We start from the raw sequence: 27,309 nt of genomic DNA, 5'->3' as shown, positions 1-27,309 counted from the left end.
ATTACGTTAAATCTGCAACCTTTCATATCTCACTGTATCTTCACATCTTCTGGTGTGTGGTGCTGCTCTTTCTCTTTCATAGTAGTACTGGAGCAAAAAGCCATCCTCACATTAATGTAACTGCCGTTAGACTCCTCAAAACCTATGCATTCACAAATGTCTTCTTTGACCTATACTAGTTCAGAATCCTTCCTTACCCCTACTTACCTTGTCTGTAGCCTTTGCCCATTTATCCCAGCATGGATTTTTGTCTGTGCTGGGAAATGGCCAGAGACTTCTCGGATGTGTGGAGTGTTTCTTTAAAGGGTTATTCCAAGCACCATGACCACTTAACTGATTCAAAGTGGTCATGGTGCCTGGAGTCTCTATGTGCAATATTTTGCTTTAAAATGTTGCACATTCAGAGTTTAACCCCTCAGCTTCTGGAGGTATAGCTGTACCACCAGCAGAATCTTAGGGGTGTCATCTGCCAGCCTGGAATAAGAGTTCTGGGCTGGCTGATGTCAGTTCTGTGCAACCTTCGTTACTGACACTCTTGGCCAATGAATAGTGATGGCTTCTGCAACTCTGTAGAAGTCAAAATAGCATCACTAGTCCACCAGGGAATATCAGAGCCTGGTGGAGAACAGGGTCACTACAGCGGGTTGTAGTGGTTATGATGGTTGTAGTAACTCTTTATTAATCTCATTACTTTGTTTTATGCCTTGTCCACTATCTTCTCGACTTCTCACCTCATCGTATCCTCCTCCTTATTCCACTGCCCACCACCAGCGTACGCTTTTCCTGGTCCCTGATATCTACTTGTACTTCAACTAGTTGACCATTTCAGCCTAAGAAGATTCCTTCAAAGCCTAATGCTCTGTTCCTCATCGTGCTCATTGATGAAAGTATAATTACTAATATAGGTATATTGCCTTAAATATATGTATGAAACTAAGAGATGTAAAACATATTATTAATTCTGTTGTGTAGCTTGCAGTGGTGCAAAGCCTGCTATATTTATAATCAATGCTGTATGTACTAATTGCTTTTCCAATAAGGTGTTTGTGCCTACCATCTTCTTTGGCCAGGTCTGCTGTGCTTTCTTGACAGCCAGCTATCTATCTTCCTGAAGCTGCAGGGAATCTGAAATGCTATTGATCCTGTGTGTGCACCATTATCAATCTTAAATCTACTTTGACATTGTGCCTTTGCATTCCTTGTTTTGTTTTGTTTTTTTGCTATGTGCCCATGTATTGGAGGGCACAGGCATAGCACAAGAGAACCAAGTTGCATTTGCTCTTTTTTTATTTTATTTTTCCATGCCAAGTATTTTACATTAATTTTAAGTTCTGGCTTTTATTTTTTTATTTTTACAAATAGTAATAAAGGTCATTAAATATTTTGAATAAGCATTAATTCTGTTATAAAAAAAAAAAATACATACCATATATCAACATGTTACTGAGTTAAAAAAAAACAAAACTACTTATACCTACACACATCTAGATGTTTACACTTCATTTATTACAAATTCTATTTCATTTCACATTTCTTATCTCCTGCTCTGTTAATAGCTTGCTAGACCCTGCAGGATCCCCCTGTATGTAATAAAAGTTAAATTTGCAGAGCAGGAGATAAAAACTTATAAAGCAAGTTACATCTGATTGACAATTAAACCATTTTGTTTTCATGCAGGCTGTGTCAGTCACAGCTAAAGTTGTTTTGATGAATATAGTGTTATAGTTGTTTTGATGAATATAGTGTCCCTGTTATGTCTGGTAACAATTGTATGTATGTTCGTCCGCCCATTGTTCAGCGCTGCGGAATTTGTTGGTTCTTTATAAATAATAATATATGTTTAGAATGCTGAGGGTATCCCCTATAAAACATTTTTTTTTAAAGTCCAAACGTGTACCGTAAGCCGTTTGACAGAGAACTGGGAAGTCTGTTATTTTAAATCAGATTGGTCTTGTGAGGAATCTCTGTTAATGAATAATTTTAACAATTCCGCATTTGAAATTGTTATATTTGTACCAAGTGTTCAACAAGAGATAGGGACCCGAAGGTATTTCTATAAATGTACCTTTAAATTGGACAAATGGGAGGTGACATCAAATTGGGATCTCTACAATCCGTCCTAGCCCACTGGCTCTTTCAGGGTTTGCTTGAAAACTTGAGATGGAGGCAAAGGGTATAAAATCTATTCCATTCAAATGACTATTGGACTTACTTGTTGCCATTTCACTTACTGAAGTAAGTGCTTAACTGTAACAGGTGATATTCATGAAAATCAATAGCGGAGTTGTTTTTTTATTTATTTTTTTGTTCTCTGAAAGTAGCTGTGCTTTTTGTTGTTTTTTTTTCCTTACATAACATGTTTCATTATTTTACTATCTGCTTCTTTTAGGGCTTAGAGCATTTATATTTTAAGTTATTTTCTTGTATAATGTATCCTTATATATTTGTCCTATCAAGTAAAAAATGTATTCTGCCTTCTATCTTTCCTTCTTTATTTATTACAAAAGTTGTCTCATAGAATATTTAATTTAATTAGACACTATTGGCAACCAGACCACTTTCTCAATCAAGTAGTCTAGGTGCTATGCTCCTGTCTGCTTAAATTGACTCTGTGACCTCAAACATACCTTTCTCCTGTTGTTTCCTCTTCTCTTCCTCTTTTCCAATCTGTTCATATTTTCTTCATTTCTACTAGGGATCGACCGATATTGATTTTTTAGAGCCGATACCGATAATCTGTGAACTTTCACGCCGATAGCCGATAACTTGCCGATATTCTGTACATTTACCATTTTGAAAAAATAAACTATTTCTAACGGTAAATGAGCAAAATATACATGCCACATGTAGTGGATGAAGTGTATTTAGACAGGGGAGCTGTGTGTGTAGTGGATGCAGTGTGTATTTGTGTAGTGTGTATAGTGAATGCAGTGTGTATTTGTGTAGTGTGTATAGTGAATGCAGTGTGTGTTTGTTTAGTGTTTATATATAGTGAATGCAGTGTGTGTGTATAGTGAATGCAGTGTGTGTGTATAGTGAATGCAGTGTGTGTGTGTATAGTGAATGCAGTGTGTGTGTGTGTATAGTGAATGCAGAGTGTGTGTTTGTGTAGTGTGTATAGTGAATGCAGAGTGTGTGTTTGTGTAGTGTGTATAGTGAATGCAGAGTGTGTGTTTGTGTAGTGTGTGTAGTGTGGGTAAAGTGAATGCAGTGTGTGTGTGTTTGTGTAGTGCGTGTATAGTGAATGCAGTGTGTGTGTATGTAATGCAGTGTGTGTTTGTGTAGTGTATGTAATGCAGTGTGTGTGTTGTGTAGTGTGTATGTAATGTAGTGTGTGTGTGTGTGTGTTTGTGTAGTGTGTATGTATGTAATGTAGTGTGTGTTTGTGTAGTGTGTATGTATGTAATGTAGTGTGTGTTTGTGTAGTGTGTATTTATGTATGTAATGTAGTGTGTGTTTGTGTAGTGTGTATGTATGTATGTATGTAATGTAGTGTGTGTTTGTGTAGTGTGTATGTATGTAATGTAGTGTGTGTGTGTGTGTTTGTGTAGTGTGTATGTATGTAATGTAGTGTGTGTGTTTGTGTAGTGTGTATGTATGTAATGTAGTGTGTGTGTGTGTTTGTGTAGTGTGTATGTATGTATGTAATGTAGTGTGTGTGTGTGTTTGTGTAGTGTGGATGTATGTATGTAATGTAGTGTGTGTGTTTGTGTAGTGTGGATGTATGTAGTGCAGTTTGTGTGTGTGTTTGTGTAGTGTGGATGTATGTAAAGCAGTGTGTGTTTGTGTAGTGTGTATTTATGTATGTAATGCAGTGTGTGTTTGTGTAGTGTGTATGTATGTCATGTAGTGTGTGTTTGTGTAGTGTGTATGTATGTAATGCTGTGTGTGTTTGTGTAGTGTGTATGTATGTAATGCTGTGTGTGTTTGTGTAGTGTGTATGTATGTAACGCAGTGTGTGTGTGTGTAGTGTGTGTGTGTGTGTGTAATGCAGTGTGTGTTTGTGTAGTGTGTATGTATGTCATGTAGTGTGTGTTTGTGTAGTGTGTATGTATGTAATGCAGTGTGTGTTTGTGTAGTGTGTGTGTGTGTGTAGTGTGTGTGTATGTATTTAATGCAGTGTGTGTGTTTGTGTAGTGTGTATGTATGTAATGTGTGTGTAGTGTAGTAATTTGTGTAAAATGGGGGGGGGGGGGTTTATGTTAATTATTTTTTTATTTTATATTGAAACTGTTTTTTTTGTTTCTTTTAGTCCCCCTCCCTGCTTATTACCAGGGAGGAGGGATATAGTATTCCCTGGGGGGCCGGTGGCTTGTTAAGTCCTGGGGGGGCCGGCAGCAAGCACTGACTTACCTTGCCAGCAGCTTCTCCAGCTCCCCAGTGTAAGTGCCGCGCGGAGCGTTGCCATGGAAATGCTCTGCCGCCGCGGGTCTCGCGAGATTTAGACATGGAACTGCAGGAGCTGCTGGCAATGTAAGTCAGCGCTTGCTGCCGGCCCCCCAGGACCGCCAGGCTTGTAATGAGCCTGGCGGTCCTAGGAGGTATTATCGGCAATATCGGTAGCTATCTTGGCCGATACCGATATTGCCGAAAATACCGAATATCGGCCGATAATATCGGTTAAACCGATAATCGGTCTATCCCTAATTTCTACTCTATTTCTCTTTAAAACAGAAGTTAAAGTAAGAAACTACTTTGTCTTATTTATTTTTCTACGCTTGACAATTGTGACAAAAGGTTACATTATTTCTACAAATGTATGTATAGAAACCGTTTCTAGACCTAAATTTGTAGAAATAATGTAAATCAAATCAAACCAAACTAAATGACAATATGTCTTATAAAAACCACAGAGAACGATATGAGTGGTATGGGTTATATAACATTTATAAAAAAGTATAATTGGTTTTCTCTCCTCTCCATCCATGCAGTACAATACAATGTCCATAGATAGTTTTAATCCCTATTGATGTTTAAAAATTACTTTAACATAAATAATTTTAATTAAAAGCAGTCAGTGTATCACAAATGTCAGAAATCTACAGTCACGAAAATACCAATGTTTCAATAACAGAATGATTAGACAGTTGCAATAGTAAATAATGAAATTGTATAAGAAGACTGGGATGCCTAAGGGAATATTTTGAGGATAAAAGCATGGACTACAGTAAATCTTAATGTAAGCGAATGCTGGAAGGTCAAAAGGCTAATCTGATTGAAACAAGATTTACACTGGTTTTCAATTTGTGAAGAAAAAAACAAATTTAAAAATTACTCAGATTGTTTTATTATATTTTGTTCTTGTATACTTATGAACAGTAAGTAAGTAGCAAAAAAATGTTACACTATTCATTACTTATTAGAGATTTTATTCTGTATTTGCAAACCTTGTTGGACATTCTTTTAAAGTCTTCTTTGTTTGCCTTGTGATGTGTTGCAATTGTATTCAGTATAACAAATGTATGATTATCTGACTTTCCTTTTTAACTTTTTCCATATTTATGTTTTATGTTTAAAAATTGTGTCCTTGCTCTTACCATTCTGTTTAACCCTAGAACCTGGTTTCTCTATCTTCTCTCTAACTCTTCCCCACACCCTACCCTCTTCTCTTCAGGATTTTTGGCAGGTACTGACAAAAATAGCATGTGCTACGTAATGGATTTTGCTTCTGAAACCACTCTACGGTGCATCATTAAAGAGAGGCAGACTGCATGTACTCCACCTACAGAGTTGATTCTTGCTGAAATAATCATTAGATAAGCCTACAGTTTAGGAGAAGATGGATAGCGACATTTAGAAAATGATAGAAACTTTTTCTGATGGTCATAATTTTAATATTCCTCCCCAGGATCCTTTGCCTGTCTAGTTTAGCATTTTGCCACAACAGCACGTATACATGAGTTTCAGACATAATCATTTAATATGGATAATTTCAAATGAATTGCGTTTCCAAGCATCTGGGGTGATGTTGTCAAGGGAACTGTATATTACTTTATTGACCTATAGCATGATATCAGTGTATATCTACCTTAAAATGACTCTACAACTGATATCATTGTTTAAAACGATCACTTAATCGCTTTGTCAGTTCTGTTTTTTTTTTTTTTTTTTTTTTTGCTCTGTTCAGTTATTTTCCTGCAGACCACTTTATCAAATCAAACCAAAAAATACTAGAATTAGAACTCTTAGTACTTATTTAAGGACTTTTTAAAATGAATATGAAAAAGTTTGTTAATGAGTTTTAAAAAAATAACTATGTGATAAGCTATAATGTCTAATTATAATGGAAAGAAAATAATGTAAATATTAAACATTAGCATCTTAATACAAACCTAATATAAAGTTAATATAAACATATTAATAGAAAGTAAATGTACATATTTAAAAATTTTAAATATTTTTATATAGAATTTTTATTCAACCTCGAGGACTATAAATCAAATACTCTTTTACTAAGTGCAATCTCTCCAGAGCATAGTTTACTGGAACCTTAGTTTGAAGTCAGCCTTGTTTACAAAGCATAGATTTCTCCGCTAAGTAAAAAGTACCATCGTCCCAAAAAATTCAGGCTGGCCTCACATTCTGCATCTGTTTAGAGATTCATGATTGCTCTTTTATAGAGATTCATAAGCTTTTTTTTTTTTTTTTTTATTTCTGCAAAGTCACCCAGAATTTCTATATCGTTTATCTCTACATTTTTCTTCTGCTCTTGGGTCAATCATTGCAACAATTATAAAGATGAAGAATATACGTGCATTGCACATCTTCGCTATAACTATCCAATTTAAAAATTCATAGCAAAAGAGAACTAGAGTATACCATTTGAACATATTCACAATGGGGAAAAAAAAATAATGGCAAGATAAGTTTAGCAATCTTCGTATAGCATTGCGTGGAGTTAATCTGGTTACATAAGTTTTAATGCAAGAAAAAGCAACTCTGTAGGTTGAACCATGTATGTCTCTGCTTCCATACATACCTAATATATTTCTGTTTTTCAGCAGGATTTATTCTGTGCATGCCTATCTCCTTCTGCCTGGGGTCTTGGATAGCTTGCTTTATATTAATTGAAATAGAATGCTTGCCTTGAATTACAAGCCGAACTAGTCTCATGGTGATGGATAACTACAAACATTGCTGCAAGGACTGTGATGTAAATTTCCCTTTCCAGTCTTGGGAGAACTCTTAGAATTTGTTGTACAGGATCATTGATAAGTAAAGGGGCGTGTGGGTGAACTTTGTAGATATATTGCTCGTCTGCCTTTTTGACATAAGTAGAGTGTGAGCATGAAGGCACAGGACCACTAATGCTGAAAGAATATGCAAGAAGGAATTATTTCTATGGTGATTACTGAATGAAATTGCACTGGGTATTGAATTCACCTAGAGAATGATGTAGGAACATTTAGATGTTAACATTAAGTAGTGGAAGAGATTGAGTTGGCCCACAATGAAATTAAGCTGGTGGCGCTAGTGCTGGTCTGGGTAACATTGGTATAACTGAACATGCGGCTTTCTTGGAAAACAGTGTCTTAATTTCATTCATTCTATCATTGCTCAGTGTTTGTGGATAGATATAAAGACACACAAATACAAATATATTTATAGATCATCTCAGACACAAAAATATAAAACTGTTGTCATTAAGATAACTTTTCGGTTAACTGAAAATTAATCTAGCCAGCAAATTATTCACGCATAGGATGTAAATTAGACTAGACTAAATTGGCCTGACAGTGATGAGATTTGTAAAGAGATAAAAGCAACTCAAAAGTGGCAGTAACAATACTAAACGTGGCAGTACTAATAGCAATCACTACAAAGAACTTCCTTCTCAGGTGCAGCTGCCACCAAAACTTCACCATTTCCTTTCACTGGATTAAAGGTGTAAAAGAGAATCCTGAATACATAGATATAACTGCAAGGATCCATATAATCCACCAAAAAGTATGAGTTAGACCAGAATGTAATAATTTTGGGGAAACTACCTGGTTTAATGGTTAGAAATTGATGAAGGTTCATTCTATGAAATATTTGCTTTCTCATAAGTAAAGCACTCTTCCCTCCACCTTTGGTCCCACATATCATCCTCGGTATATGCAACGTTTCATCTGACCTCATTAGAAGACTCCCTGATTTAGCTTGAATTACTTTTCATAGGTTACTCAGCAATGTGCCCCAATGTCCTTGTGTGTCTGGTGTAATGCTAATCCATTAGGATGCTTTAAACATTGGATGCTTGTATTAGTAACACCATTACCCCATTAGGTGGCTTCAGGTGATTACGGACTTTATGTGAATAATAGCTCACAAATAGCAACCTAAGATTTGTTATTCATCATGGAAGTTGCAGTCAAGCACAATTAACATCTAATTTAGATGTATCAGAATTGGAATGTTTCAGATCATCAAAAATGAGCTCTAAGACTATATAGAAGCTTAAAGGGTAATCCAGATGTGGATCCTGTGCTCACTGTGCCTAGAAGGGTATCAGCTACACCTTGCAGAGAACTTGCCAACATTTCGGTTCTGGATCGCCCTTATGGGTGGGATTAGTCTGATATGCCTTGGACCTGGCTCTCACTGTTATGTCACAAGTGAGCAAAAACTATTTTGAGACCTGAATTAGGGAGTAGCCGAAGGCCAAGCTACTGAGTTTTTATAAGCTTTTGCCCGATCTCAGAGTTCTCATACATACTTATATTTCTGAAATTTGAAACTGGTCCAAAAGAAACCAAACTACATAAAGGTTGGCTCAAAGTTAACTTGCAAAGATTAAGCTACCATATTACCAAACAGAGCGTAAATGGTGAGTTATGTAATGTTTAATCTGTCAAGTGGACTGTTTAATAAATTGGTATGAGCCATACCCCATCACTTATAAGTCTGTTGAGTTTTGTGAATGGGGCTGTGCTCAGCTTTTGCCTCAGTTGCCAACTGCACACACTCATTTCAAGAGTTTGGAAGGGCTCAGACTGCAGCACAATCTCTCTGAGGTGGGATTAAATACTTTGTGGATGCACCTTTCTGCTGCTAGAAACATGTGTGCGCAACAAGACCTCGTTGCAGCATAACCCATGCAGGTGTCATTAATTGTCATGATGCTTGCTCTCCGACCCATCCCAGAAAAAAAAAAAAGAATATTAGGTTTGTGCTGAGATTATTTGGAATGAAGATTGAGTAATAATCTTTGAACAGTACAGTTGTACTTAGAGGTCTTAAGAACAATTTCTACTCAATTTCCAGTTTTTTATTTTATTTTATTTTACTTGTAATTGGTCATAAGTTAATAATTGTGAATTTAAAAAAAAATAATATTTTTTTTAATAGAAGAAATGATTACTTGCATGTTGGGTTATTGGAGTTTCTGAATTAATGTTATGTCCCAATATTTGTAATGTTAGAAAAAATTATCAGGACTGGAAAGGGATGAGATATTAACAAATGGAATGAATGAAGTCTTCAGCAGTTACTTTCAAATTGGGTATTGTTAATTGACCAATATGCACTAATCATGCTGACTCCAAATTGTCAGTTTGAAATTAAACAAAAACAATAAAAAAATTAATATTATTTGTTTTTTTATAATAGTACAACCACATTTTTTAATTTTCCAGATACAATCTTGGGGACAATTGCTTAGATTTGTGAATCTACCAGTAACTGCTTAAGATAAACTTTATTTCAAGCTTATTGTATGATGCAACATTGCCTGACCTGATAAATCAACTGTGTATGTTTGCATGGGAAATGCTGGAATGATTTAATTAAATATTAGCTTCTCTGCTCAAGATAAAATATTTTTTTACAAAATGTGTCAGTTCTATGTCTTTCTTTTCTAACTGGACTTTCATGGGGGCACCTTCGGGACTTTTAACTAAGTGTTTTAATTAACAAGCTACTTTTGAAATATGTACTGGTATTTTAACGTCAGATAGATGTGTCTCCTTTGTAGATATTATGTATTACTTTGTTAAATGACATTTGATTTCACACATACTGTATGCTAAATACTCACAAGATCAAAGATTACGCACTTTACAGTGAATTGCAATAAATTGGAATTACAAAATTCAGGCAAAAACAGCACAGCTGGAAAATTTGGAGAAATAGGTGGTGCAATTCAGTTATTATTTCTATGTTTAGTGGTTTCTTACCAATATTTCAGGTTTATGATAATGGTATATAGAGTTGTATGTTTAGGTTGATCTACCCTAATTTGTTTTCAATATAAAGTAAGGGTAAAAAACTTTTTTAAGCATGTCGGTTGTTTTTGGAATTTAATTTGTAGGTATTTTTTATGGTAATATTTCTAATGATGATAAAAAGCATTTGCTTGTTTGTTTTTCCTGAAAAAATACACTTTGATTTTCTTTTTAGAATATTGAGACATCAGATTGTTATGCACATCATGCTGCGAATGTAATACTATCACCTACATTAAGAGTTTTTACTCTATGCACTGTTATCAAAAAGAATTGGACATCTGTTTTATGGTCTTGCCATTAAGAATAGAATTTAAATGCTTAAAAGGTGCATACAGAATTTATGCATTTGCATACTGCTGAAAGTAGCTACAAAAAAAAAGTGATCTAAGGATTAGGAAACAAAAAGTGTTAAAAAATAATCATTCTCAATTACTTGTCATCCCCAATTGATCCTTGAATGCTTAGAAACTTAGATTTAATATTTAAGGATAAGCGTTTCAACTTATATTTTTGAATAAATTTTTACAATTATATTTTTAATGTATTAATAAATATATATATATATATATATATATATATATATATATATATATATATATATATATATATAATATTGAATCATTTTAAAAGTTTATCCAGAAACATTTAATTATTTGAAAATAAAGCCTTACCAAAAATATGAAATTGAGTTGTTTATGGTTTATCAGACCAGTACAAGAAAAACAGTTTTGTTTTGCACATCATGTGAATAAATAACATAATTATAATGGCTTGGAACATCCAGTTAATTTCTTTCTGCTGCCAAATGGGGTATAAAAGTTACCAGTCAGTGGGTAGAACCAGATGTACCTTGCCTTGCCAATGTCTGTTTTATGCTCCACAAGATAGTATTTGATAGCACCGTTTCTCTTTATCCTAATAACTAAAAAAAAAAAAAGATTGAAGGTAGCAACCTCTCAATTCACACAGGACTCTATCAGAGATTTGCCTGACAGCTGTTTTTTTTTTTTTTTTATTTCATTTTGTGCACTTGCATATGGTGTGTATACTATGTTGCTATGATTCTAGCATTAGCAAAGGCTCATTGACCCTTTGTACTGCACTTCATTACTATAGATTTCATCTTTAAGAATCATCACTTGCCCCAGATAAATTGATGCATTAAATTCACTAAATTGAATTGTAGTTTTGTATAGTAGAAAAAAAAAAGTATTTCAAATATGCTTTATATTACTTAAATCTATGAATAAGGACAGAATGATCTAATTATGTATGATCACTCTAAATTAAAATACAACCTCCTAAATAATATTAAATGTTGGTATAAATATTCTCTTTAAATATGCACATACATTGTGGACTGGTAGCTTATAGTCCTGCTTTAAGATGAGCTTTTTTTTTTTTAAAAAAAACATTATATTCCCTTGAGTTGCATGTTGAATGCAAGCATGCATAAATCATAGTCACATGAATTAATATGTCCCTAAATACCAATATGACAGCTAGCGTTGTTTTCCATTACCCGAGTAACCTGTTACTGAGATCTCTGCATCTTAGTTGAATGCATTACATAAACATTTCATATGATTAATGATGTACTGTTGGATTTTTTTTTTTCATTTCTTTGTGATTTGTAAAAAGTAAATGCTCGTTTCCACATGTAAGAACTGATGTTCTCCATTCCCCATGTTACTTTCTTTGGATTTAATAATCTATTATTCCACTGTTTATTTTCATGTTACTATGTTATGCTTTTAGCTACATTCTTATATAATATTGTATTAGACGTTGGCATTAAAAACATTTTTAGGATAGGAACTATTCGAACAAAAGCACACATTATAATTTTCTGTCCAGGGATAGAAGATTAATGATTAAAAGATCTTGCTCTGACAAACAATAAATAAATACACTACAGGTGATGAGGGCACTAAGCCATTGTATTTCATTTAAAACCTAAAAAAACGTTTTCCAAATCATATGCAAAACTTCCTAACTCATTTTTCATGCAGGTGTGCTGACTGTGCTTGACTGCAAAAAGAACTTTAATTTTTTTTTCAGTTTTTCGATTATGCATTACCTGCATTAATATTTTGTATAAACCTCTTCTCTAGAAATAGTATCTTTCAGCATGCTATGTGCAAAGTGCAGGTAAACAACTCGGGATACAAGCATCATTGAGATTTAAACTTCTGATGCTAACATTCATGGGCAAAAAAAAGTACATTAATCCCTTAAACAATGCATTTATCTATATCGAATCTCATCTGCCAATTTATCAAAACCCCTCTGTAGAGAAGTTACCTCATGTTCAGACTGTATCATTTTACTTAATTTTGGGTCATCTGCAAATACCGACAAATGGCTTTCATTGCACACTTAAAGATAATTAATAAATAGATATAAGTGAAGTGGACCCAGGAAAAAAAAACCTGAGACACTCCACTTACCACTTTTCTCCAATTTGAAAGTTTTCCATGTACAACTACTCTCTGCACTCTATCTTTAAGCCAGAGTTGGATCAAAGAACATGATTTTTCATTGAAGCCAACTGATTTGATTTTTTTTATAGTAACCATTTGTGTGGAACTGTATCAAATCCCTAAACAAAATCCATGTTATCACATTTACTGGATCACACCAACCAATATTTCTACTAACTTATTCAGAAGTATTATATTGTACTTTTACATATTGACTATATAATGCAATTATTCACATTATAAGTTAGGAAAAGTATGTGAACCTTAGGATAATTAGTTCAAAAAAAACCTAACTAGAGTATGCAACCCTGGGTCCCATTAATGAAACAAGATTTAAGGTGTTGGTTCGAGTTACTTTGATTTATAAAAAGCACTCAAACATTTTTAGATTTCTATTCACTAGAAATAGCTATTTTGAAAAGAAAGAGCTCTCAGAAAACCTGCCATCAAGTATTGTTGTGTCGCTTAAAGCCTGAAAGAGTAAGTTGGTTACCTCAAAGAGCTTAGATATTCATCTGTCCACTCTGACAGCTTGTTTATAAATGAGACGATTTACTACTGTGACTACTTTCCCTAGAAATGGTTGACTCAAAGGGCACACAGCACAATTCTCAATAAGGTAATAAAGAACCTTAGAGTGACAGCTAAAGGCTTGAATACATCATTGAGACTGGTTAACATCTCTGTTCATGAGTCTACTGTAAGGATAACACTGAACAGGCATGGTGTCCTCGGCAGGGCAGCATTGAGAAAATAAATAAATATTGCTGCATGCTTGAAGTTTGCCAAAGACCACCTTGACACTCCATAATGCTACTGTGGACTGATGAAACTAAGGTTGAGTTGTCTGAGAAGAACATGAAACAATATGGTGTAAAAACATGAAAACCTCATCCCAACAATTAAGTACAGCAGAGGAAGCATAATAATTTGGGGCTGTTTCAAGGAAAAATGAATACCTTAGGGTTATCAAAATATCCTAAAGGTTAATATAATGGTGGCTGTGCACCAGCTGAAGCTTGGTAGTATTTGTGTGATGCAGCAGGACAATGATTCTAAACATTGAAGTAAATCCACTACAGAATGGCTTCCAAAAGTAACCCAGCCAGGGTCCAGATCTTAACTTGACAGTCACTCACATCTTGCATCCTAATAATATGGCTGAGTTGAGGCAGTTCTGTAAGAAAGAGTGGTCCAAAATTCCTCCTGAACGTTGTGCAGGTTATTGCTGCCAAAGGAAGATCAACTTGCTTTTAAGTCTAAGTGTTCACTTACTTTCCTACAGCACTGTGACTGTATAATGGGATGTGTTTATTAAGGCATGAAAGATTATAATAGTTTGTGTGTTGTTAGCGTTGGCACATTGTGTCTGTCTATACTTGTGACTTTGATTAAGGTGAGATGACATTTTATGACCAATTCACATACCTATTTTTGCCAGTGTATAATGACCATAAGGCTTCATCAGACAACCACTGTGGCATATTATAAACATAAAACTAATTTGATAATGTCAAGCACTATAGTTGATCAAGACATTGAATCGAAATTATACCAAGTGCCTCTAAGAGTTTAAAGGCTTACAGTTATTTAACTCTGTGCAATGATGGGCACAACCTGTTAGTCTTTAAAAGGTAATGATTTTATTTGGTATATTAACATTGGGTTCTGTTTCAAATATATTATGTATCTATAAAGCTCCAATATTTAATCTATCCATTGTAAAGTTCTGCATGTAACTTAAAGAATGTTGTCAAACTATCACTATAGGTATGCTGAAACAGAACCAGAGAAGGGCCTTGGTTTGGCCTACAGACTAGAAAGTGAGGCTATTTTTGAGATGTAAAAATGTTACGTCATTTACTTCCTGGAAAGTCAGGTTGCCAAGTTAATGGAAGTGGGTCAAAAATGGGTGGAACTGGGCAGGGTGTCTCAGTTGATTTGGGAGCAAAAGTGTCTGTTGATTGCATGGTGATATTATTACACCATTGTGTATTGTTTTGTTGTATACACATTATGAACAAAACAAAAGATCAGTAGGTATAGTCGTTTGTGAGACTCCTGAGTTCTAACAAAAAATTTGTCCTTATGATCTGAAATGATAGCACTAAATGCCACTTTAAAAATAATAACAATAATAAAAACAGACACTTTAGGTATCTCAAAGTAAAACTGTAGATCAGGATGCAGTGCGAGCTTGCATAGTACTCCTTAATCTTGGGTCCACAGCAAGGAGTTTTTTTAAGAGCGAAGATTGCTAACGTAGACTCCATTTCTGTGGACTGCAGACTTAATAGCTTTTTAAATAATTGTATTTGATCAGAATGATCGGGAACTAGTTTGACACCCTTACATATGGTTTATTTTGATTAGAATGTTGTATTCAAGCTAATGCAAGACAAATTAAGGGCATTGATCATTGGTCTGTTGGTTAATATAGGTAGAATAATGACCCCTTTACCGTCCTTGGCCAATTAAAGAAGAGCAGGACAATGAATCATTATCCTCTTGACCAATGTCAGGTGAGCAGGACAGTGACAGAAAAGTAGTGGAAACATGTCTTATAGTAAATGGGGGGAAAAGGAGATGGGTCTGTTATTTGGCTAGCCAATGCAAATCAAGCATGCCAATAGTTACTTGCGATTAACTGATTTGTGCAGCTGCTGCAAATTCACAAACCATCACTTTTCACTGAGTCATAGGCAATTACTAATGTCTGTAAACCCCCCTGGATGTGTTTGATGCAAGAAACCTTAAATATTGCCAGAAAAGCTTAAAGAAAGTCAGATATGTAGAAACATGAAATTATCTTAATCTAATAATAATATAAACATTGTGATTTTCCCCCTGCCTATGGTGTTATTTTGAAATGTATTATTTCCTTCTTATTTCTCAGTACTTGGATAGAGCTCTTTTTAAATGACTGGGAAAGCCGTCTATCTGGGTCTGTAATCTAATTCAAACTCTGATGATCAGTTCCTTTGTTATAAGGGTTTGTCTTGGCTTACAATAAATGGCATGAGCTATAATGAAACTGATTGGATCAGATTGCCTTACACGTGTAGCCATTGTTTATAGCATTTGCTGAATCCCTTGTTAGTTCAGTCTGCTTGAATGATGGTTTCTGATGATCATAGGCATAAACAACCTTCCACAACCCCTGTGTGTAGCTGTTCATTTGTCCAACTTTGTTTATATAAAATGTCATTAAAATTTAGCATTTCTTTACAGAATAATAACCCTTTCCTTCTAAATATGTAAATTCTACAGTTACAAGAATGTGTTTTATTAGCAAATTGTTTTTTTCTTTTCTTCTGTTCTTATCCCGGCAACTCCAGCTTATTTGGGGTTTATTTGGATATGTATTTTAGGAGCAGTATAAATCTATGGATGGTTTATTGTTTTATTTTTTTTGTTAAAAGAGACGCACTTGATTTGCACAGTGTTCTGTCTACCAGAAGCTTTATTGTTTATTCTTTAGAATTCTGTGGCATTTAGAAACAGTTCAGGAAAAACCTGTAAGGCCAGGTGATATCCTAATTCCCTCTGCTTTTTAACAGCTGTCCCACTGCAGTTTTAAGTAATTGACTTTACAAGGAGTTTAGGTCACTTTTATTTGCAAGGTCACAAAAAGACAGTGCCACTTTTAAGTTCATTTTTATATATATATATATATATATATATATATATGCAAACCAGTAGCCAACCTCATGCTGATGAGTTGCATTAACAACAAAACAGCTGTCCATGAGTGGTTCACTGGTTTTGCATCTTATCCTAAATTGTGTTCCAAGCAGTTGTATACTGCAAACACAAATTAAAAGGAATCCATGTTTAAAATGGAATGAGGCAAAAATGTGATTCTTTGTTAAACTAATTTGCATATGCCCACCCAGAATCCTGTGCGGTTGTAACATCACTGCAGATTTGGGATTTCTGTGGGAAAAGCAAGTCCTATGGCTTAACTGGTGTGCAGATTTTTGTTTAGCATTGTATTAACTATATATATATATATGTAAAAACAATATCACATATACATCTGGATTCTGTTACAAAGGGATAAACATAATACTGGCTGTAAAAGAACAAACTAAACTATAAAATAAACTGATCTTGTACTTTGATCTGGATTTGAATGAGATATATATATTTTTTTAATTCTTTATTTTTGTAGTGCACATAAAGGGTTACAGGCAGGCATGAGGTGCCCCGAGAGCAGTCCCCAAGCATTCACTCCGCTTAACATGCGGGACATTAGAATAACAGGCACATTTTCATATATAAGATTGGTTGAGCTTGACAATAGTTAGACGTGAGTGTAAACTGCAAAGTTTTAAATAGAATTCCATTGCTTATCTAGGGGTTGTTCTAAGCTGTTGCATATGGAAGGTAGGTTACAAGATTAAACGGTTAAAGGTTAAACATGGCAGGGTGGTATATGTCTATTGCCGTGGAGTAAGGCGTAAGAGTATAGAGCTACCGAGTATTAAAGCATAGCAACATAAAGCTCTGAGTAGCGTAGTAGAAAAATAGTAACATGACTCAGGAGAAATGAGTGTTCTAAGAGCAGTAAGCATGTGTGCATTTCTAGATAGGAGCACATTCATTACAGTAGGATGCTAATATGTTGTATAGTGGTGGTGATGGGAGCTAGTGTATAGTGTGGCAATACATTACATAAAGTCCCAATAGGTAGAAGCAAGCTCATGCATCTGTTTAGTAGTTTAGTCCCACTGAGTAAAGCTCCGTCACCAAACTGCAACTGCATCCCCATCCAGGCTTGTCATCCGATTCCTGGGCGTCGCTGAATGTGGTATCGTTCAGGGGAGTACCGAGGTGCTGCCGCTCCGGCGGGGGTGGGGGTGTCCCTCCTGCCCCAGGCTGGTGAGTAGGCCTGCGTCTTCTGGCCCGAGACTCGGTGGCATATTTTGCCCGAGTGTCTCCCCCTCTTGAGGGTGGCGGGAGGTCCGCATGTTGGCTGCCGCTTGTGTTTTCGCCCATGTGGCCGACACTTGTGGGTTGTAGCCCTCTTGGCCTTCCGCCCGGGTGGGCTGGGGTAGGTGAGTGTCAACTTTTGGTCCGGTGCTGCGCCCAAGGGAGTTCCCCTCTCGCCCGGCTGCCCATAGTTCTCCCTGCGTTTTGCCTCGGCGCGCTGTGCGCGTTGCTGGAGCTTCTCCCAGAAGTTATGGAACAGGGCATCCAGACGCTGCCCAAGGTCTGTGCCATAGTTGGGGCCCTGCTCAGGAGCTGCAGGCTGAGTTTGCAGTTGCTGCAAATATTCCGCCGCCATGTTTGATGGGCCATGTGTCGCCGGACCCGATGCCCTCACGCTGTGTAGAGGCTCGGTCTGGGTTCGCGGCGAGGACCGGGATGACCCCCACCGGGGGGGGGGGGGGTAGGATGATTGAGCGTCGAGGTGGTCGTGGAGCAGGTAGGAGGAAAGGAGAGCGGCCGTCTCCCCCTTGCCAGCCATTCTGTAGGCCTCGGTCACCGCAACTTGGGGTCTCGGGGGGGTAGGTCGTCGATTAGGGTGTCCAGAGGTGCACCCCGAGAATCCCCGTTCAATTATGCTTCTTTAGAGTGGGTCCGTGCCAGGTTTACGGGGTATTTTCCCCCAAATCAGGCAGAAATTGCAGGAGCTGAGTTTAGGCACGTCCACTCTGCTTAGCAGCTAGGCTCCGCCCCCGTGAATGAGATATTTTATGTCAGATAATGTATAATTTAACAAAATATACACTGATTTACGCAATGAGAGTGTCTGAAGAAACCGCCACTTAAGATTTATAATGTTAAAAAAGTTCCCCGCATGCATCTGCTGTCACTGGCAATAATGACGAGTAAGCCAGCGTTGAAAAGAAAATTACATGTGCAGACTGTTATAATGAAGTATCCTATCCCTTTATACATGCATTTTATTATTTTTTATCCTTTTTATCCTTTTCAGCAGTCTTGCATATGAAGGGATTTTTTTTAATCTCGGAACACTTTAATGCAGTGGCTTAGGTAGAATATGTCCACGAACTCATTGAGTATAGACCATTTGCTCTTCTTTAAAAGTGACTGAATAGAAAACATATATTGCTTTTACCGACAGTCTAGTAATGTTTAAGATGTCTGTCAATAAAGTTAACGACTCAAGTTATTAGCGGCTGCTGTTAGCATTTCATATCTTCTATTATTCTGTATGGGCAATGTGAAAAAGTTAAGTAATACCAGGTTTCAATGCTAGATAGTGAAAGTTACCAAGAGGTCAGATGCAGTTGCTAACTCACTCAAATTTATAGCTATTCCAGATTGGTGTACAGTTGATAAGTCAAGTTGACACCTAAATTACCTTAACTTGCAGAAGTGCTTTATGTGTGAAGAGTATGTCCTCTTTTTTTCACTTTATAATGAGATTTCAAAATAAATTTGGCACATTTAAAAAAATTACCTTTCTGCCAGACAACTGGTCCTTGTGCTTCCTGGTTCTTTAGCTCAGCGGAGCTAAACGTAAGAGGCAGCAATTGCCGAGAGCATGTGCCTTGCAAAGACTTGTCATTGAGCTGCAATGGGAAATCTTTGATTGGACAGTAACAGAAAATCTGGGCTGACGAAGAAGAGGGGAGCTTGCAAAGGCTGCAGACAAGATATCTTCAGCTTTCAGAAGCTGTTTTTAGATGATCACATGTGAAGTGTGTATGTGCGGAGCAAAACTTTTGAAGTGTCCCGGTTGCTATGCTAATTAATTGGAAAAGACACATTTTTATCCATTTTGCTAAATGGTAAGCTCTAAGTGGTGGTTGGTATCAGTGGAAGTAAATGCAAGCAGCATGTAGATGTTAAAAATACAGGTGTACCAATGAAACATGGTATTTAGTAGCTGCAAACATGTACCAGCTTCTGGTATTCACAATGCTTTTTGCCAACAAGAATGGAAACAGGTCCCATGTCTTTGACATAATTATGTCCTATATCAGTGGTTCCCAACTCAGTCCTCAAGTACCTCCTAACATTCCAGGATTTAGGGATTAACCAGTTGTGTCTAAGGTGTTTTTAGAAAGAAGAAAAGAACACGTTAGACACAACAGGGTAATCACTAAATCCTGGACTGGTAGGGGGTACTTGAGGACTGGGTTGGGAACCACTGTCTTAGATAAATAGTTCCCAACTCAGCATTTGATACACACCAACAGCCCAGGATTTCTGTGTCTTCAAATATTGAACCGCTGGTGTTCCTTGAGGTCTGAGCTGGAAAACACAATGATGCCCACAGTGACAAAACATGCAGGTAATTATTTTATTTAGCCTACCATTTAAACGAAATCACCCCACTGAGAAATTACCTCCCTGAATCAATGTACAGTTTGAAACAAGCACCTCTCTATTTGGTTAGCCCATAGTAATAGAAGTCCTAGGTCTGTCTTTATTTTCCTCAATATACCCCTTCTTCTTCTCACTACATCTTGGCACCTATGAAATATTAGTTGGACCTGGAGACTAGCTGTCACACCTGTTCTTCTGGTGAAGATGTAGCATGCTCCTTGGTACTCTACTAGAGACATGACTACTAGTTACATCATAGATGCCCTTATTATATTATCTATACTGTTCTCAGTTACATTGTTATCTTATTTTGACACCAGTCTGTGCACGTTGGGAAGGATGTTTACTTTGTAGTGTTATTTGAAATTTTAGCAATGAACCTGTAACCCTCGTTAATGGTCTGTTCTGTTTCTAGCAGATAGAAATTCTTCATAGCTAGATATTGGTTAGAAATAAGAGTAATTTTTTGCTGTGTGAAAGTTGAAGGATGGAGACAGATTTCATCTTAGATTTATAGCCTGAACAAGATTTTTGTCATCTGACCTTACTTTTTCCTTAATGATCGCAACCTGTCTGAGAGGCGTTCTTGTAATGCTATATCATACTTCACACCTCCAGTTTTCAAACGGAACACAAAGTTCCTGTTGTTCATTAGCAGTTAATGGTCAATGTGAGTTCTGCTACCATAAAGCCCTATCATAAGGGTCACCAGTCTCTCATCGGTTGTTTTCTGTCAAATAATTGTGTCTGTAGTGAGTGTATCGAATACCAACTGCCTGCTCCTATCTCCAGTAAAGTGATATCAAACTCTCCTGAACTATCTTTCAGTAAATCTAGTGTATATGAATACCCATTTCTGGTAAACTCAATGTCCAGTAACATGACATTCCAAAAGCAGCAATTTATTATTTTTAAGATACCGGTAAGTCTGGACAGAGAAGTATCAGCTACTTCAAATTTGCTGCTGTAACAACTTATGTTTCTTGTGTAATTTTCTGTTAGAATTTTTGAACTTTGCTAGTATCACTTTTCCATAGACAACATTTGCTGAATGCATTGCTCCGTATAAAAACTGTAGGTATTAAAATGTACGTGTCATATAAAAAAATGACACCACATGAATGAATACAGTTTAATGTCTGCATGTGGTTAGCCACATTTCTTTCAGATGTGTAATTTACACAATAAAAAGTTATTTTGTGGTCTTTATCTTTTATGTTTGTATAAAGACAATGAAGGTGACTTTGTCACAATTGGATTTAGTTTTTTTTATGGTTATTTAAATCCACTATTTTCTCCTAATTTTTGTATTATGTGATAAAAGGCATGTCTTAATTAAGACATTGCAATAATTTTGACTATCTGGACATAATCTCAGGCAAGTGGTTATGGCACCTGGAGTCCCCTAAAGCCATCTTATCTTTTATTGTTAAATCATGTCCTTGGGTGCTGGATTGCTGTCTCTCAGCCTGTGCTCAGGTTAATGTGGAACATCAGCTCGAGTAGCAAAGTGACGCTCTGAGCCTGACACTAGCGACCCGTCGCAAGCCCACATTAATACATTTTGAACCTTTACTTGCCATGGGTATCCAGCGATAGTCTCCCATGTTAACCCTTGCACAGGAGCAGAGGCAGCAAATATCTGCTTTGGACACTTCTTTAGTCTTGCCCTGTTCAAAAAAGGGTCTAACGCTATAAAGTAACACACTGCTAAGGGACTAAAGCCACCCTAACTACTTAATTGAGCTATTGTGGACTACATATCCCTAAATGCTTGGCAAGCATTATGGCTGTAATTGCATTATGGAAGATATATTCCACATCTGGAGTTGCCCGCCCCTGGCCTAGAGTGTTTCTTTAAATATGTAAGGATTTACAGATTTATTTTCTGCTCGTTTGTTTAAAAAGGCTGTATTAGCCAATATTTGACATGCATTAAAATTTCTGTGGGAATGCTCAGCATATTGGGTACATTTACTACAAGTGTGCATGTTTTATGTTCTGGGCCGGGAAAATAAACCTGAAGAGGTAGTTTAAAAAAATCAGCCTGCAATCAATTTAACATTGGTTTAACATTGGGGTTTCCTTAGTAATGTGGTGAATTAAAAAAGGAATTTGCAAAACTTAGGCCAAAATAGATGTTGGAAAAACTCTTAAACTTCTCTATTTAACAGTTTTGACTATTTTAGTGCAGTTCACATTTCATTCCACTAAGTAAATAACTGTTGTTGATATTCAATGAAGCCCAGGGCTTTGTCGATCCATGGACACTCAAATGGTCAACAAACGCCCATCCAAAATCACCTATTTTGTGTTTATTTTTTTGCATTGTGACATTTCCACTGTTCTTCCTTCTCTTAGGGCTCATAAGGTTTATTACTCACTGTGTGTGTCTGTGCAAATTTCTACTGCCCTTGACTCATATCCATTGTTCTAAAGCCATTTCCCTTCATAGTAGCACCACAATTAGTGAACTAATATTATTTGTTCGTTCAATTTCTTATTTCTTATCATAGTTCTTATCATAGTACTATTGATAAAGTTCTTCTCTAAGTATATAACATATATCTTATGATACGCCCGGGGGTTCATTAAGCCTGATGTACATAACGTACCAACAGGTGAAACTGCTAATTCATTGTCTGCGTTAGAATAACATCATTCAATTTAGCTGTAAATAAAATGGTTGTCCCTTACAAGAGGGAGCCATCTGGCCAGCACAGCTGCATCCTTGCAGTTGTAGATCTCGGATTCATATATCAATAATTCGTATTTATCTCTCTGCTCTGTGTCATTGTGTAACCAATTTTCTTTCCTTTATCTTGTATATGATTGGATCTTCGCTAGACCGAGGTAACCAGTGGGGACAGTCTGATGACTGGACCCTGATGTGGTGATGTTCTTGTGCTCTACTACTGACAGTGCTTGTGATGTACTCTGCTCTGGCAAATGCATGAAATATTTATATTTTTATTTGTTTGCAATATCATTATTATTTCTCTGATAAGCCTCCCTTCTTGTACATGAAGTGTGGTTTATCTATACAGTGAATGCATTTTTGTTTGTTTGTTTGTTTTTTGTTCTGTATTCTTTTCTCTATTCTAGTTAAAACCTCTTTCAGCCTTTTAAACATTTTGGATTTATTTTTCCTCTGCTCTGTACACTTTATCATTTTAGATAATTGGAATTGTATATGGTTATTAATCAAATTAATCTGTTGTAGTTACAGATGTAATCAACACTCTCCAGTGGATAATAAAACCACTTATAAACCTAGTAGACATATGCTGGATCATTGCAGTTATCTGTTGCTTGCACTCCAGAAAAAGACCCCTCCAACCCCCATGTATAAAATTTAAGAGCATAGCCAGCAGACACAATGTGCTGTTTTTTTGTTCTTTTGATATATCGGACATTTGTACAAAATGTCAGCCACTGACTTTACAGCTCTCTTACCTCATTGTTTCCCTACCATGTAAATTCCTCAAATAAAAAGAATCCTACAAATTACTAATCAACAATGTTTAAAAGCTAAGAGAAATATTATATATTTTTTAAAAAAAAGAAAATGTTTCACATTGCTCTGTTTAACACATTGTTTATCTTCATTTTATGATGAACAGAAAATTTCTCAAGAAAGGGAAAAGTTTGCAGACGAGGGCAGTATTTTTTTCACACTTGGGGAATGCGGACTGATTTCTTTCTCGGATTACATTTTCCTTACCACGGTACTTTCTAGTAAGTATCTACATACCCTTGTTTATTGTGAATGTATACATTATTAAAAAGATTATTTGGCTTGTTTGCTACATTTAGGTGGGGGGAAAAATGTGGAATGTCCGCACAATTCATTTCTTAAAAATATAGATGTCAATTTTATACTATGCTATTTAATTCTATATATGAGCGTGTCATCCAAAAATCGAATTTTAATATAGCAAAACAATTTGACCTTTCAGTCCTTTCATGAGATCTTTAACATATATGTGTGTGTGTATACCCTTCCGCCCCCCCTTTTCTAACATCTGTTGTTTTACGCGTTAAACTCCATCAGATTGATCAGTGTTGCTTCAGACCTTAAGAAGAGAGGAAAGCTCTTAAAAGCTTGTCATTTAATTATTATTTTCGTCCAATAAGAGGTATCCTTGCATACTTCATATTTCGTATGTATATGTATATATATATATATATGTATATGTATATGTATATAAATCCTGCACTCCACCAAAACTACTGTATTGCCAGGTGCTTGTCCAGCCAAAATACAAAAAGATATATAAGGATAGCACTTCAGGGACTTGATATAAGACTTAACTTTTATTACCTTATTTTAAAATAATGTCAACGTTTCAGCTTGATTTCCTCAAGCTTTCATCAGGACAAATGTGCATACAAACCCCCCCAAAGTATATAGCTTAGAAAACACACTTACTTACCCCCATCTGTTATGCAACCGACTCCTAGAACGCCCGGACCAGGACTGCCGCGGTTACGCCGACGTAGGTCCGCAACCACGTGGCGTTGCGTACTATGACGCGGCCTGGGGCCATTGCCATAGCAACATATAAACATTGCCACAAAATCTACACATAAATAAAACAAAGTTACCAAAGCATGACATTTTTTTTTAAATAAATCACGGCAAGCCGTAATAGTCCAATTGATAAGTTAAGACTAAGTAATTAACATTTTGGCAGTGTTACTATGAAAAAGTACTCAGAAAATAATGTAATAAATATAATAGAATAACCATATTGTGAATATGGTAATGAGCACTTCAAGGCATTTGGATGGAAACTGTACACCTGTAACAGAGTATTTCTGTCTGTGGGTTTTGAATATAATGTATATGCAAGCTATCTCCCCTCTCTATATACTCATACACCCAAAGAAAGCAACATCCAAGTCCCTCCAAAGAGTCCTGAAGTTTCAGCTCAATGGCAAGAACTAGATTCAAGCAATCAAAATATATGCCCTACCGGTCATTAGGTACCCAGCTGGAGTAAAACTGTGGCCAAGAGAAGAACTGGTCACCATGGATGTCAAGACCTGGAAACTACTCTCTATGAATGTTGGATTCCACACGAGATCCAGCCTGATGAGTGTGAAGGCCACAGTCCTGGATGAAACACATAGCATCCACAAGTACATCACGAAGATGGCTACCAAAAATGAACTGCTAAGGGGATGCCTGACACAACAGATAGAGGATGCAGAAAAAAAGGAGATTCCATGGCAAGACAAACCTCTCCATGGGCTGTACCACCGGCAGATAGTGGATGTGGCTCACATGACAAAAAGACCGTCCTTACACTGCTGCCTAAACTGACCTCTAGTGGTTATCAAGCAGACGATGAGGGCGACATCCTGCAATCTTTATAGAACCTACAGTCTGCATCTCCGCTCTGCTTGAAGACCATGAATGCTCCCTGTAGGAATGCAGTGATGCAATGCATCTCTATGAGTAGATGTTGATTGGCACAGTGCAGTGATTTGCTGCATATGCACTGAAGCCTCCCAGTGCTTCCCTACTGGGAAGCATTGGATTGGCTTGGATTTTTGATTGGCGATCTCCGCCAGAAAGGTGTTCCTTTAAATAATCTATTGTAATTATTTGCCCATCAAATTTCATTTTTGTTTTGTTATTCAATTGTAATGTTCCAATTCGAGAAACACCATTTATGAAGTGTGCAACATTACGTGTATATTGTATCTTGCCATTATGGTTATACAAATGCTTTCTTTTTAGTTTTGTATTATAATGCTTGAGTACCAAGGAATCTGAAGGACAGCTGCTTTTATAGTTTTTTGGAGTTTTTTTTTGGACAACATAATTGTATAATAAATAAATAAAAACAGCACCTGCTGTGTCCGTTAACACTTTCTTGATTCAGCTGCCAATAGATGAAACAGGGAATGTGTCCAAATTATAGCTTCATCCTGTCTTGTCCCAAACCTGCTTCTGTGGCTGCCGCTATCTGGCTGTTAATTGGACTTCCTCGTTTCAAAGCCCTATATTCCTTGCAGAATTTGGAAAGTATTCAGTGGCAAGCTGTCTGAAATCAGGCCAGATGCTAAACATATCAAGCTAATGTATTTTGTAGTTGAAAAATGCTGAAGGACAGTCTCCAAATCTTTATAAGCATGAAAAAATAGTGTCTGCCAAATATTTATTTCGATAATCATTTTTGTGTCACTTTACCCAAATAAAATAACATAATACGGATGGCTAGAGCAGGGTGGCAAGTGTAAGCTCGGAGGCAAGTTAACACAGTGGCCCAGAAACATGGCACACTTGAAATCTTTTCACATACACTATACTAAGATTGACTGTCTCTGCAAATAAACCTGGAGCAGTCTGTTACTGATACTGTATAGAAAGCACAGTTAATATGCAGTGCTTGCAAAAGTAGCCAGTGTTATAAAGTGACACTCCAGACCCCTTAATCACTTTAACTTGCTGAAGATGCCAATGAGTGATAGTGTCAAAGACAAATTACATCACATATTAAGCAATGTCTGAATAAATGGACATTGGCTTTTACTAATACTAGGATATTTATATCTGTGTCAGCTATTGATCATAAAATATATAATGCATTGATTTCCGCTTTGTGCTCCAGCATACTTACAAAGTAAGGAGGGAATACTTTGTTAACTCCAAATGCTGTAGGGGTTGCAGTGTTTCTTTAACCCCCTAAGGACCAAACTTCTGGAATAAAAGGGAATCATGACATGTCACACATGTCATGTGTCCTTAAGGGGTTAAAGGAACATCCAAGCACCATAACCACCACAAAGTTCTGTAACGGTTTGATGCCAGGATTTCCCTGGTGACCCCTTCCCTGCATTGTAAATAGTCAAACTATTTTAGAATGCTTGACTTCTTGCCTGTGCTTTGCGGAGTACTTTCTCCCTGCATCCATCTCTCCAGAAGGAAAGATGGGTTCTCCTAAGCAGAAGCTTCTGTTGGTTCTACTGTGCATGGCCCTGCAGAGAGCATCAATCTTCTAAGTCCTCCATCACCGGGCTCAGCAGAGAGAGTTTCTGGCTTTTTTTTGGGGTGAAGGGGAAGCAGGGGACCTGGTGGACCTCAGATAAGAAGTGTCTATTTACAATTGGGACAGGACACCATTCCTAAATTCTACAGCGCATGATGAGGTGTAGAGGTATATTTAGTGAGTTGTTTAATCTGGGTAAAGTTAGCGAAATAGACATAGTGAACCAAAACATCAGAATACACAAAAAGAGACAACTACAACAACATATACTCCTAGTCAGATAATCTAGAACGTTCATAACTTTAAGATGTT

At 36.5% G+C, this 27,309-nt stretch overlaps 1 protein-coding gene across 1 annotated transcript in view; it reads left to right on the top strand.

Annotated features, from left to right (window-relative positions):
• The window catches only part of MICU1 (mitochondrial calcium uptake 1), a 242,741-nt gene that overhangs the window by 87,760 nt on the left and 127,672 nt on the right, over positions 1-27,309 (top strand). The window contains exon 6 of the mRNA XM_063434676.1: positions 23,620-23,734. Coding sequence (XP_063290746.1) covers positions 23,620-23,734 — 115 coding nt within the window. The remainder of the gene's footprint in view (positions 1-23,619; positions 23,735-27,309) is intronic.

The sequence above is a fragment of the Pelobates fuscus genome, chromosome 10 (assembly GCF_036172605.1).
Source record: "Pelobates fuscus isolate aPelFus1 chromosome 10, aPelFus1.pri, whole genome shotgun sequence".
In the NCBI taxonomy this organism is placed as follows: domain Eukaryota; kingdom Metazoa; phylum Chordata; class Amphibia; order Anura; family Pelobatidae; genus Pelobates; species Pelobates fuscus.
This window is presented reverse-complemented; position numbering and strand designations above follow the sequence as displayed.